Source organism: Episyrphus balteatus, chromosome 4 (genome assembly GCF_945859705.1).
Source record: "Episyrphus balteatus chromosome 4, idEpiBalt1.1, whole genome shotgun sequence".
Lineage (NCBI taxonomy): Eukaryota > Metazoa > Arthropoda > Insecta > Diptera > Syrphidae > Episyrphus > Episyrphus balteatus.
Window position 1 is genome coordinate 8,536,266 of NC_079137.1, and position 13,568 is coordinate 8,549,833.

Below are 13,568 nucleotides of genomic sequence, written 5' to 3' on the forward strand. Positions count from 1 at the left end.
ATTGGAAATTGAATCTCTTTCTTTCTCCTTTTGTGGTGGATGGTTATAGTGTTTTTTTTTCTCTCTTTGAGACCATAAAAGCATCGTTGGTCGTTCTAGAAATGCGATTTCAATTCAAATCCATTAACAGGATTCTTCTTTGGTTTTGTGAATTCCATTAATGCAATGGTTTTGGCGAAAAGAACGAAGAAGAAACAAAAAAAAAAAGTATAAAGATGTGGAAATGGTACTCCATTAGTTACAGGTGAAGGTGCAACTACTACACAACTTTAAACTACCGGAAGTGTGGTATTTAGAAAAAATAGAAGAAGAAGAAAAAAAAAAAAGAAATGGGGAAAAAAATGCAAAAAAAATGCAATTACCAGTTCATTAAGTCATCTTCCTGTTAAATGACCTGGCAACTGATGGAAAATGGTTCTTCATCACCTTTTATATGTTCGCAACAAAGGAACGAAAAGAAAAAAAAAATTAAACCTTTAACAGGACGAAAGAAGTTCCTCTAATGCATACTGTTTAATTTTAATCCTCTCTCTTCCTTTTTGTTTTTGTGTCGTTTCATTTTGTAGCCTGTGCTTACTTTTTTTATTTAATTTTTTTTTTGTTGAAGCTATGTGGTAAGTTTGTGAGTGCTTTTTTATATGTATTAGATGGTGTAGCCTTGTCATTGTGGTGGTTAAGGTTAGAATAGGAAAAAAAACTATTTTTTTCGAATAAAAAACGGATTTTCCATTTGAATCAATGCGCTTTGATTCGGAATGAGGTGCTGCTTAGGGTGTCATTAGGAGCTACTTTCCAATAGTACTTAGAGTTTATTTTTTACAGAGGGAAGAGCTAATTTAAATGAAGGCAAAATTGACGGTTTTAATTCTACTTTTTTTCTCTAGGTATTCTTAAAAGATGAAGTTTTTAATTTTAGCAAAGGACCCACTGGAGACAGAAATACTCCAATCATGAAAAAGGATGATTTTTTGAAATTTTGAAAGTTAAAACACAACGGAACTTAAGGCCACACAACGCAAATCAATGAGGAAGCAATTGCTTTTTTAAGGAAGTTTCATAATTTGGCGACGATTTGAGGAGCATAAAGCTTCCAATTTTTTTCATTTAACACATCAGCATCGCTTTTAATAGAAAAATTGGAATTAAAAAGTTTATTACTTCCATAAGGCTTCTATAGAACTTTTATAAAACTTCTATAACACAATGGTTTCTTAAGAAAAATGTATCATTTAATATGATTATTTCCATTTAGGTGTATTCATTTTCTATATCAAAGAGGAAGGATTAAAAAAGATTCTTAATTCCAGTATTTTTATCGTTAAGAGTATTCTTCCAAGACTTTTTGCATCGTTTGAAGGACATCGGGTCTTCAATGTGAATTAAGCATCCAATTTATCCATTTAACACTCCAGCATCGCTTTTAGTAAGAAAATTTAATTTTAAAAAGATTATTGCTTCTAAAAGGCTTCTCCGAAGCAATAGCATCTATAGGTAAGTTTTATATTAAGATTTCTTTAATTTTTACCATTTAAGGTAATTTTTTACAACTTTTTGGCACGTTTCATAAAGAATTTTGCCACTAGCATAAAGCTTCTACGTTATCAGCATCGTTATTAATAAATTAAATAGGTTATAGCTTCTTTAAAGTTTCTATAAAGATTTTATAAGGCTTTTATAAAGCAATTGTTTCTTTAAATAACTTTAATTTTATATACATTTGTTTAAACTCAAAAGTATACAATTTCTATATTGGCAAAAAAGGAAACAAATACCCTCAAAAATTAAGTACACATTTTTACTATTTAGGATAGTTTATTTCACAACTTTTTGGCACATTTGCTTATAAATTTAGCAACGATTTGAAGAATATTATATATTCAACGAGTAAAAGCTTCTACTTCATCATTGTGGTTATTAATAGAAAAATTAAGTTGAAAAAGCTTCTTTAAAGCTTATATAAGGCTTTTATCAGTTGTTTCTTTAAAGAAGATTCATGTTTAAATATGTTTGTTTTAATTTTATATATTATTGTCGGAAATAAGGATACAAATCAAAAATTTTTACTTTTAAGGGTAATTTTTCACGACTTTTTGGCATAAATAAATTATAAATTTTGAAGTTATGTTATTACAAACAAATTAAAGTTTAACAGGTTGTAGCTTCTTTAAGGCGTATAACAAGCTTCTAAAAGACTTCTTTTAAACAATTTTACCTATCCTTAAATGTTGAGAAAAATCCGACCGGTCCAGGCATAAAAATGTTTGAATTTTATAAGGATGTCTCATCCCAGATTTCGTTATCGGCGCACAGTGTGAAATTTTGGCAATCTTACAGAACTTCTTTAATGTTTTCAAGTACATTAAATTATTTGTATGTTCCCTCTAATAAACAACGCACAAACAAAGTGAGTCTTTGGTTCAAATTCTATAACTATTACACACAAAATTTTCTTATTCACGCTTATTCCACAATCATCATGTTATTTGTATTGTGCTTTCCATTTGAGTTGAATCCTTTGACAAAGCAAAAGCCTAGCCGAACAATAAAAAGCAATTCCATTACACATTCGAGTTGAAGAAGAAAAATATAACTGCATTAAGGAAAAGTACGTAAAAGAGTATGCTTCTAGCCATTCATCCAGAGATGCATAGCTGCACACCTGTGTTTCGCTGCTTAGAAGTTATGCCTTGCCTCTATCGTAACACTCCTTTCAATGTTTGTCCACAAAAATCCTTTTATTCAATGGGAAAAAGGTCTATATAGTAGTGAATGAGTTTCAATTCTCAAAGCTTTTTCCTTCTGACAATAGGTCATGATGGTTTATTTGATGGTGTATATAGGAACACCTTCTTATTGAAGTTGGATTATTGTATGGCAGCCTTTGAAGCTATTATTTGAATGTTGGTTGCATGTGTACTCTTTCCTTCATCTAGCAAAAGAGATTTTGAATCAAAAATAAGGCTCTTGAATTGTGATGTTTTTGTGATGTGAAAGTGATTTCAATGTAATGGAAAATGTATCCCCAGGGCGAAATTCGTTGTTCCTTCTGTATGGTGATTATTATTTTTGTTTGTGTTGGAAGGATATCTATGTGAGAGACAAAGAGCTGACATTATGAACGACACACTCTCGATGAGGCTTCAAAGATAAATCAGGAATGAATCAGTCAGCGTTGTAAACACCACATAGATGCTTTGTACTCGTTTATATTGACTAAATGTGTCAAATAATTTCACAAAGGGTATTGAAGAAGATTTTCCTCATGACTTTGGAACACCCTAAAAAAATTTGAAGTTTTTTGGCTTTGGTATCACTAAATTTTGAAATTGAGAAAATTTAATAAAATTGAACTAAAAAATTGTATCGTTTTGTTGTATTGAGATAAAAAATATTCTTAAGAAAGCTTTATAGAACCCTTAAAGAAGACTTATAGAAGCTTTGAACTGTTAAAACTTCAATTTATCTATATAAAACTGTGCTGAAGTGTTTATAATAATAACTATAAGGATCTTTTAGATCTTATTTCTTACTTAAAAAAACAATTGCTCTATTAAATCCTTATGGAAGCTCTATAGAGGCTATTTCCAGTTTAACTTCAATTTTTGTCTTTATAAAGATGTTGGTGTGTTGAATGTGTAAATTAGACACTTTATACCTGTTGATTATCCAATATTCTTTCAAATCGTGGCTAAATTTAAAAAAAAAACGAAATCTGTCAAAAAGTTGTGAAAAACTAGCTTAAATGATAAAAGATGAAAATATTAATTTTAGTGGATATTTTTCTATATTGAAATAAAAAATATTTAATAATAGTAAAATTTATCCAGTAAAATGTAATTATGTATTTCACCGACTTGTGTGTTAGTATGTTTGCTCCCTCATAACTTCTTAACTACTCACAGTAATTTGATAAACGAGATATTATTGGAAGCATTTTGCCTATCCGTTGATTATGTGATTTAAAAAATATTCTTATATGATGCCCTGTAGAAGTTACAAACCTACAAAATTCAAATTGTTAAACTTTTTTATTGTAATTTGATTAAGTATTTTTTATGGAGTTCCTACTAAGTTCCTGCTCCTGCCAATACTTCTACGAACCTGTAAATGGTACAGAACGTGTAAAAGCAACAATAACAATGCAGTAAAATTTATTTTTTTAATATAAACACACACATTTCTCCAACAAAACATAAAATAGTGACTAAATACGCCAGTCCTATCGATATCCAAATCCATTTTAAATCTTCAACTCTTAGCGACTGTAAGTTCCTTCGTCCATTGTTAGCATTCAATTTATCAATTCTTCCATTAGCCAATAGCTCATAAAATGCTCTTCTTTTCCAAAATTCCATCAATCCAGTTGCTTGTATTTCCAAAATATGAGAATTCAAAATATTTTTATAAATTGAATTCTCATTCACTCCAAAAGATCCAATTACATCTTTCAAAAAACACAATTCCTCAGACCAGCGAAACAATTGTTGACCATAGAAAGTTTGTTGACTCTTATAAAGATTCCATTTTTCACTAGTAACTGCGCAGGCATGTTTTGTTTTAAGACTATTTTCAGTAATGTCAAAATTGGTATAGTTTGTTTCGATTTCAAATAAATCTAAATCTAAGTAGTGTTTAAATTCTGGTCTAACATGTAACAAAGTGTTTAAGTCAGTTTTAAAAATGTAAACTTTCCGACCAGATGATTTCAGTTCATTGAAGGATTTTATGATATTTTGTGATGGTTGTTCAGTCATAAAAGACTGAAGAAATGCATCGTATGAAGTAACTATCATAATTCCCAGTAGAAATATCAGCGAATAGATGATTTTTGTACTGCTAGAAGTGCTTGAAACCTTCGAAATAGACTGTCCAAGTATTCCACGATAACAATCAATGTTAAAGAAGAAATCTCTCATTCTGATGGTCCGGGATCCTGTTAACCAAGTAGCTAATGCAACTCCTGCTGACAGCAAAATAAATATCACGATTATAAGAATAATGGGTTCCCAATAAAACACAAAAGTAAACACTTTGTAGATGGGGATTTTCGATTCTTTGGGCACCATGACACCCCAATCATAACAGATGAAGGGGTATGAGTTAAAGTTGGCTGGAAATGTTAAACGCAAAGGAAAAACACCTAGTATCTCAACTGTACCATTTACAACAAGAAGTGTAAATGCATCACGCGGTCCAAGTGAAGTCTCAATGTTAGAAATGTTCAATTTAGCATTGTGCTTTTTGGCAAAAGCTTTCAAGATGTGCCACAAATAACCACCGATAATTGTATTACCAATGGCAGTTTTTGCAACAATCAGTCCTGGCTCTGGTCCATTAAACAAAATTGGTAATGTTATGCCATGAAGATTCTTCATCCGATCTGGAAAAACGTCTACTAATTTCTTGTTCCAAATGAGTTCTTCAATTCGAAAATCTCCGAAATTGCTATAACTGAAGTAAGTTGAAGAAATTCCGAAATCTTGAAAAACTGCAATTACATTGATCATTCTGTTCTGCCAGCAAAAATTAAAAATATTTTCCAAATCATTTCTTGACGACGAAGTTTTCAGAACGAAAATTGTTTTTGAATATCGAAGATGTTGAAGATATTCCAAAAGTCGTTGTTTCAGCAATAAATCACTTGAATCAAATTGAATTATGTTTAAAATATTTTCATTGAATTCTTTTTTCAAATAAAACGAAGAAATTCCAGTTGATAGAATTACTGGAAGACCAAGTGAAATTGAAAAAGTTTGAAGAAATTTGTCACCCAAATCATCGGAAAACTGTTATAGTGAAGATTTGAAGAGAAATAAATTTTCAAATCGCTCCACTTTGTTGATATTTTTGATGAAAGTTAAAATTTTTGAATCAAATGTTACTTCTGCCTGCAGATATTTAGAAGTTAAAAGTGTAACGAAAAATATATGTTTTGCAATTTTATGAAACATCAGGAGAAAAAGACGTAATAGTAACCACTAAAGACTGACAACTTCTCTGAAGGACTAAAAATTTGTTCATACGACGTCATTATTAGAGTTAATCACTTTTTTTTTTATCAGTTAGTTTATTTGTAATTAGTTTACGATAATTAAGGTTCATTAGATAAATATATCGATTATATTATTAACTTTTGTTTTGAATAACAGTTATTAAATTTGATTACAGTTTATTCAATGGCAACATTGTAAAGAATGAAGTGAATAGCTTCTTATCTTATAAGTGGCATGAAAATCTTTGTATGTTTAGACATGATGGAAAAATTGAAACACAAAAACGAAAGGCTCAAAGGTACTTGAACAAAATTGTGCATCATTTAGCTTTAATAAGATTTATAAAATCTTAATAGAAGCTTTACAGAAGCTTTATTTTTTTATATTTATAATTATTGTAGAATGTTAAATGAACCTTTTCGAGATAACATATTCTTTAAATTGTAGCAAAATTTATAGACTAAATACGGAAAAAAGTCGTGAAAATTTGAAAAGTGTTTTAACAAAAGCACTTCAAAGGGTTATGGATTTATGTCCTCCCTTAAAATAATAGACATAAGTCAACAAAAAAAGATATTTGAAATATATTATTTTGTGGCATTTGGGTGAAAAACAAGTCTATAATGAAATTGTAGAGTTATGTCCCATCTTAATTGTAGGTATACAAAACAAACTTGAGTAAAAGGGTGTTTTTTTTTTTTGTTTAAAGAAACAATAAAATTTAGAATTAGTAACACAAATACTAGGACAAAAATGGTACCCCATTAAAAAATTTGTTAAAATATTTTATTTATAAAAGGAACCAAGAATGTTTGCAGTCTTTAAAAATATTTCATATGAAAGGGTGTTTTTTTGGGAAATAAAGAAAATCAATGTAAAAGGTACCTTCAAAAAAATTATTAAAAATGTTGTATTTGTCATCTGAATTACGAATAAAATAAATCTATAAATTTTTTAGTGAAAGGGTGTTTTTTTTTCAGGTGTTGAGAAAAAAAAAATCTAAGTAATAATACATAGTTTAACGCTATTGAAATTCAACAATTGCCTATATTACTTTTGAGATTGGAAACAATCTTATCTACAAAGTCCATGAGATTTAGTGATGGGAACTATCGAATGATTTGAACTATCGATAGAGTTAGTAACTGAATGATTTAAACTATCGAATAGTTCATTCATTCGAATAAAAACTATCAAATAAAAACTATTCGGATGAAAAAACTATCGTATAAAAAATCTATTCGAATGAAAAAACTATCAAATAAAGAAACTATTCGAATGAAAAAAAACTATCGAACAAAAAAAAACTATTCCAATGAAAATAACTGTTGAATAAAAAACAATCGAATGAAAAAACTATTCGAATGAAAATAGTAACTAAATGAATGAATGAATGATTTAAAGTTATCGAAGGAATGAATATTCTACAATTCTACAATATTTTTTTAAGAGAAAAAAAGTTGATAGGTCACCCAAATGAAATCTAGTAAAAACGTTGTATTTTATTTATAGCTTTTTATTCAAAAAGAACGTTTATAAAATATTTAGAGAAGCCTTATCGAATCTATAACTTGTTTATCTTAATTTTTTCTATTGATAAAGATTCTGGAATGATAAATTTAATTACTTCGATAAAGCTTTTTATATACCAAACGAAGCTCTATAGAATATTTATAGAATTAATTACTTCGATAAAGCTTTTTATTCCAAAAGAAGCTTTATAGAATCTTTATAGAGTTAATTAGTTCGATAAAGCTTTTTATACCAAACGAAGCTTTATAGAATCTTTAGAGAAGCCTTATAAAAGCAATAACTTGTTGAACTTAAATTTTCCTATTAATAACGATTCCGCATTGGTAAATGAACCTTTATGGCTATTGAATATCGCATATTGTGGTCAAATATGTTGACGCAAAAAAGTCGTACAAATTTACTTTTAAGCGTAGAATTGCTGTTAATATTATTTTACTGGGTAAAAAGGCAAACTTTCTGATAACAACATCACGGATTATCACTAAAGTGTTATCAAAAATATTTAAACATTGATTTTTCACAAATTAAAACTAGAAAAAATATTATTTGGTACACTACTCCCCGCTCTCCCCTACTAAAAAGACCAATTAATAAAGTTTGAAATGGACAACTCTCTTATTAAGATTGTCAACAAATACCTTACAAAGTTAAAATATCGGCTAAGTATCGAAACATCAATGAAAGTATAATTAAAAACTTAAGGGTCACTGTGGTGTATACGTAACTTTTTTTTAAATTTAAAAAAAAAATTTTTTTTTTAATTTTAGTCATTATTTTGGCTTACGTATTTCACATTTTAATTTAAGTCCTTATTAGTACCTACAAAATACAAATATAACAGCCCTTAACCTAGAAATCAATGATTTATTATTTATACTTTGTGGATATTTTAAATCCATACAAACCACAGTCTATTTTTTTTTTAGAAATGCAAAAAATAAACTCATATTCACATTTGTGTGCATTATTTCCAATCGAACAAACGATTACAACCAACGCTCTCTTTTTTAAAATTCCCCATAAACCAATAAATGGAATAAAAAGAAAATCTAACAACATGAATACAATATTATTTTTAAGATATACAGCGTCTAGACACGAAATTGTAAATCAAAAATTTCATTCAATGAATATTTATTGAGATAAGAAATGGAATTATAATCATACACATTTCTTTTTTTTGGTAAAGGATAATGCGAGAAATGTCTTTTAAAGACAATTTTTTTTATGGTTTGTCAATACGAAAGCTTTAAAATATATTTTAATTTTAAATCTGTGTGTTGTGAAGGGACTATTTTGTTTTGTAATACTTGAATAGATACTTGAATACAACAGGAAAGACAACAAAAAGTCCATCTAAAATTCAGAGTACCCGCTTAAAAAAAAAAACTTTTTATTTGTAAAAAAATCCCTTTTATTAACACATAATTTAAACAACTTTGACAGATTTGCACACAATTTTTTTGTTCAATTCAAAAATCCGAATGGATTTATAATTTTTATGCCTTAACTTAAACTTTATTAAAAGAGTTAGATCCGATGATATCTACTTACGAATGTAAGAAAAAAAATATTTTTGGTTGCAAATAACTCAGCAAACCAGAGCCCATAGAAACTTTTAGTTTTTATGTGCTAAAAGAGCTTAAAGATACCTTTCTTTTAATGTCTCACTCGATGGATTTGGAAAAAGTTTTTCAAAATGCATTTTTTTTTTTGACAAAGGGATTTTTTGGTATTTTTTTTACCAAAATTAAAAAAATAGATTTGTAATTTTTCCTATTGTGTTTAGACCTATTCTCTATTAACTCACATCGCTAACCAAAATTTTTTTGGATCCGATGATATTTATCGACAAGGAGATTTTTTGGTATTTTTTTTACCAAAATTAAAATATAGGTAGATTTCTATTTTTTCCTTAATGTTTAGGCCTATTCGCTATTAACTCACATCCCTAACCAAAATTTTTCGGAGACTTGGATCCGATGATATTTTTCGACAAGGAGATTTTTTGGTATTTTTTTTACCAAAATTAAAATATAGGTAGATTTGTAATTTTTCCTAAATGTTTAGGCCAATTCTCTATTAACTCACATCGCTAACCAAAATTTTTCGGAGACTTGGATCCGATGATATTTTTTGACAAGGAGATTTTTTGGTATTTTTTTTACCAAAATTGAAATATACCTAGGTAGATTTGTAATTTTTCCTAAATGTTTAGGCCTATTCGCTATTAACTCACATCGCAAACCAAAATTTTTCGGAGAATTGGATCCGATGATATTTTTCGACAATAAGATTTTTTGGTATTTTTTTTACCAAAATTTTAATATAGGTAGATTTGTAATTTTTCGTAAATGTTTAGGCCTATTCGCTATTAACTCACATCCCTAACCAAAATTTTTCGGAGACTTGGATCCGATGATATTTTTTGACAAGTTGATTTTTTGGTATTTTTTTTTACCAAAATTAAAATATAGCTAGATTTGTAATTTTTCCTAAATGTTTAGGTCTATTCTCTATTAACTCACATCACTAACCAAAATTTTTCTAAGACTTGGATCCGATGATATTTTTCGACAAGGAGATTTTTTGGTATTTTTTTTACCAAAATTAAAAAAATAGATTTGTAATTTTTCCTAAATGTTTAGGTCTATTCTCTATTAACTCACATCACTAACCAAAATTTTTCAGAGACTTGTATCCGATGATATTTTTTGACAAGGAGATTTTTTGGTATTTTTTTTACCAAAATTGAAATTTAGGTAGATTTGTAATTTTTCCTAAATGTTTAGGCCTATTCTCTATTAACTCACATCCCTAATGAAAATTTTTCGGAGACTTGGATCCGATGATATCTGCTTCCAAACGTTAAAAAAAAGCATGTTATAACTGCACAACCAGAGCTCAGATGACTTTTTTGATTTCATGTGTAAAAAGAGCTCAAAGAGACCTTTCTATTGATATCTAACTCAATTTTTTTTTTAAATATGATTTTATACCTTCAAAATAAAACTTATTCGATCTGAAGATATCTAATTACTTTCGAATGATAGAAAAAAATATTTCGTTTGAAAATAACTTAATAACAAGCCAAACCTCAGTTTTGTGGTTGTTGTCTGCCTCGTTACAAATGTTGCTGACACAATTCCCCAAACTCAATCAACTACGCTGAATAGCTGAATATGGTATGAAACATTTCGCTGTCTTCGTCGGTTGTCGCTGCCGCAACGTCGTGTGTATAGATATCTCACTGTCACTTTAGTTTACACGCTTCCCTGCATTGTGAAACTGCAATGTTAAAGTTTATTTTACAACTGCACCCGTCAACATATCCATACCATAGACGAATGTTAGTGGGGAAAAGGGTTATTGCTCTGGGGGTTACGAAAAAGAAGTCTTCTTTTTCACACAAGTCGTTATAGTTTTTAGATTTTATATGTTATTTTTTTGGCAATTTTTACCTACCAAAAATTAACCTAATTTCCGGATCAAATATTTGACTACCTTTCCTCTTCTTGAATATGCATTTTCTGCTTGGCCAAATCCCTCCGAATAATATTGCAACCTCCAAGAAGCTTTAAGAGAGATTCACTTCTTCCATAGATCTACTCTATGTACGTGTACGTCTTGGCCCATCTCACAGTCATCAAGTGCAACCGGAAATTAAGTGCTTAAGTTATTCATTGCTTATGAGTGAGAAAGAGGGAATGAAAGTGGAGTAGGTTATAGAATTATATTTGGGGCTGGGTTGGTTTGTGTGTTTCTCTCTTGTGTTGTTTTTGATCAGAGTTAAACCAACAACAAACCCAACCAACAATGTTCGTCATCGCTTTCATTAAAATTTCATCAGCAATTCAAAACGCCAAGGAGTAAACGAAGCGATGCAATTAAACGCAAACCACTACCTGAAACTATCCTAGTTACTCCGTCTTCATCCTTATTATACATATACATTAGAATCATTTTCCTTGTTTATTTGTTGTGATAGTTGAGTTTGATGCCGTGTTGCTTATGTTTTCGCCTACCAAAGTGTTGTAATATCAAACACAAGCACAAGAGATGGACAGAGAAGGAGATATAATTTAGGTGAGAACTTAGTTAAGACAATAAAGTACTAGAATAGAACACAATTGCTATGTGTGTTATTTGGCAAAATCTGATATTCTCTGTTAGCTACTCTGATATCCTTAATCTGAGTGTAAGAGAGAGAGAGAGAGAGTAGGTAAAACAACGTTATTAACATTTTGCTTTCACAGATGTTTGATGCATAATTGCTAAATGAATTCACTGCCAACTAAGAGATCAACATCTCCAACCATCAACATTATGAGAGGGGCATCATCTTATGATTTTGCTTAAGTTTGTGCTATATCCTGATGTGCAACATGGAAATTAGTTAATGAACGTTATATGAGGTGATTAGAAATGAATTGTTAAATTTTGCTGCTCTAAGCAAACCCATATTCACGAAGGACCTCAAGACTAAAGAGGTCAAATCAATTTACCTGATGACATCAAAAATTATTGATTAGATAAGTGTGTTTTAGGAAGACATATAGATTTTGACGACAATTTCTAATTAAAATTATAATTTTGTAATTTTTTTTTTTTAAACTTTTAATAGAGACGAAGCTATTGCTTAAGAAAGTTTCATTATTTAATGTGTTCGTTTCAGTTCAGCAGACTTAATTTTTCACACAGCCTCGATAATAATATACAAAATTTAAGTTTAACAGTTTAAAGCTTCTTTAAGGCTTCTTTAAGACTTCCATAAGGCTTCCATAAGCCTTCCATAAGGCTTCTAGAAAGGAATTACTTTAATAACAAAGTTTTATTATTAAATAATATTTGATTTAATGAAGAGTATTCAGTTTCTTTATCAGAAAGGGAGAATAAATAAACCTACGAATTTATATTTTCATTTCATTGACGACAATTTCTAATCAAAATTATAATTTTGTAATTTTTTTTTTTAGACTTTTAATAGGGTGGAAGCTTTTGCTCTTTAAGGAAGTTTCATTATTTAATGTGTTTGTTTCAGTCCAGCAGCCTTAATTTTTCACACAGCCTCGATAATAATATACAAAATTTAAGTTTAACAGTTATAAGCTTCTTTAAGGCTTCCATTAGCCTTCCATAAGGCTTCTATAAAGGAATTACTTTAATAACAAAGTTTAATTATTAAATATATTTGATTTAATCAAGACTATTCAGTTTCTTTATCAGAAAGTGAGGATAAATAAACCTACGAACTTATATTTTCATTTCATTGACGACAATTTCTAATCAAAATTATAATTTTGTAATTTTTTTTTTTTGAGACTTCTAATAGAGAGGAAGCTATTGCTTCTTTAAGGAAGTTTCATTATTTAATGTGTTCGTTTCATTCCAGTAGACTTAATTTTTCACACAGCCTCGATAATAATATACAAAATTTAAGTTTAACAGTTTTAAGCTTCTATAAGCCTTCCATAGGGCTTCTATAAAGGAATTAATCTAATAACAAAGTTATATTATTAAATATATTTGATTTAATCATGAGTATTCAGTTTCTTTATCGAATGGCAGTTATATCAGCTTTATAGCAGCAGTCTAAGACCTCCTATTAGTCCATCTCACATTCCACATACAGTTCTGTAAATAGAATTTAAAGTTTCGTTTGCATGACAAACATCAGTAAATCCGTTCCTATCCGAGGCATTAACGTCATTGCAAAACTACATTCCTACAAACACCTAAAGATATTTATAATACAGGTAGTAGTATTACAAGCTTGTGAATTCAATTAAATCATAATGCAAACACTTTAATTGCAAAAAAAAATATTACAAATGATGGGTTTTACATTACATAAATTCAGCTACCTCAATCCATTAAATTACATTACCGACTCAATTAAAATTGATGGGATGAAATAAACACAGCAAAAATTCCACTGTAGTTTACTTTTCCGGATTCTTGAAAACAGACGTTAAACATTTGAACTCGTTATGAGTTACACCAAGCTTATTTTTGCTTTAGTTGCAATACTAAATGCTGAAA

General features: G+C 29.1%; 1 protein-coding gene across 2 annotated transcripts; it reads right to left on the reverse strand.

The window, feature by feature from the left end:
• Window positions 1–4,155: 4,155 nt before the first annotated feature.
• LOC129919521 (uncharacterized) lies at window positions 4,156–5,809 on the reverse strand. Of its 2 annotated transcripts, none has more exons than XM_056000427.1 (2): window positions 5,031–5,809; window positions 4,156–4,960 (listed from the first exon to the last, which is right to left on the reverse strand). In XM_056000427.1, exons 1-2 carry the CDS (start codon window positions 5,505–5,507, stop codon window positions 4,949–4,951), a joined length of 489 nt encoding a protein of 162 aa, XP_055856402.1. In that variant the 5' UTR covers window positions 5,508–5,809; the 3' UTR covers window positions 4,156–4,948. The 2 variants fall into 2 exon arrangements, with proteins under 2 accessions (XP_055856402.1, XP_055856401.1); XM_056000426.1 differs by having other exon boundaries at window positions 4,156–4,963; window positions 5,031–5,808.
• Between the last annotated feature and the right edge of the window lie 7,759 nt (window positions 5,810–13,568).

What these genes read in the sequence shown, in the direction of transcription:
- LOC129919521 (XM_056000426.1), bottom strand. Translation starts at nt 5,507, where the DNA reads ATGATCAATGTAATTGCAGTTTTTCAAGATTTCGGAATTTCTTCAACT.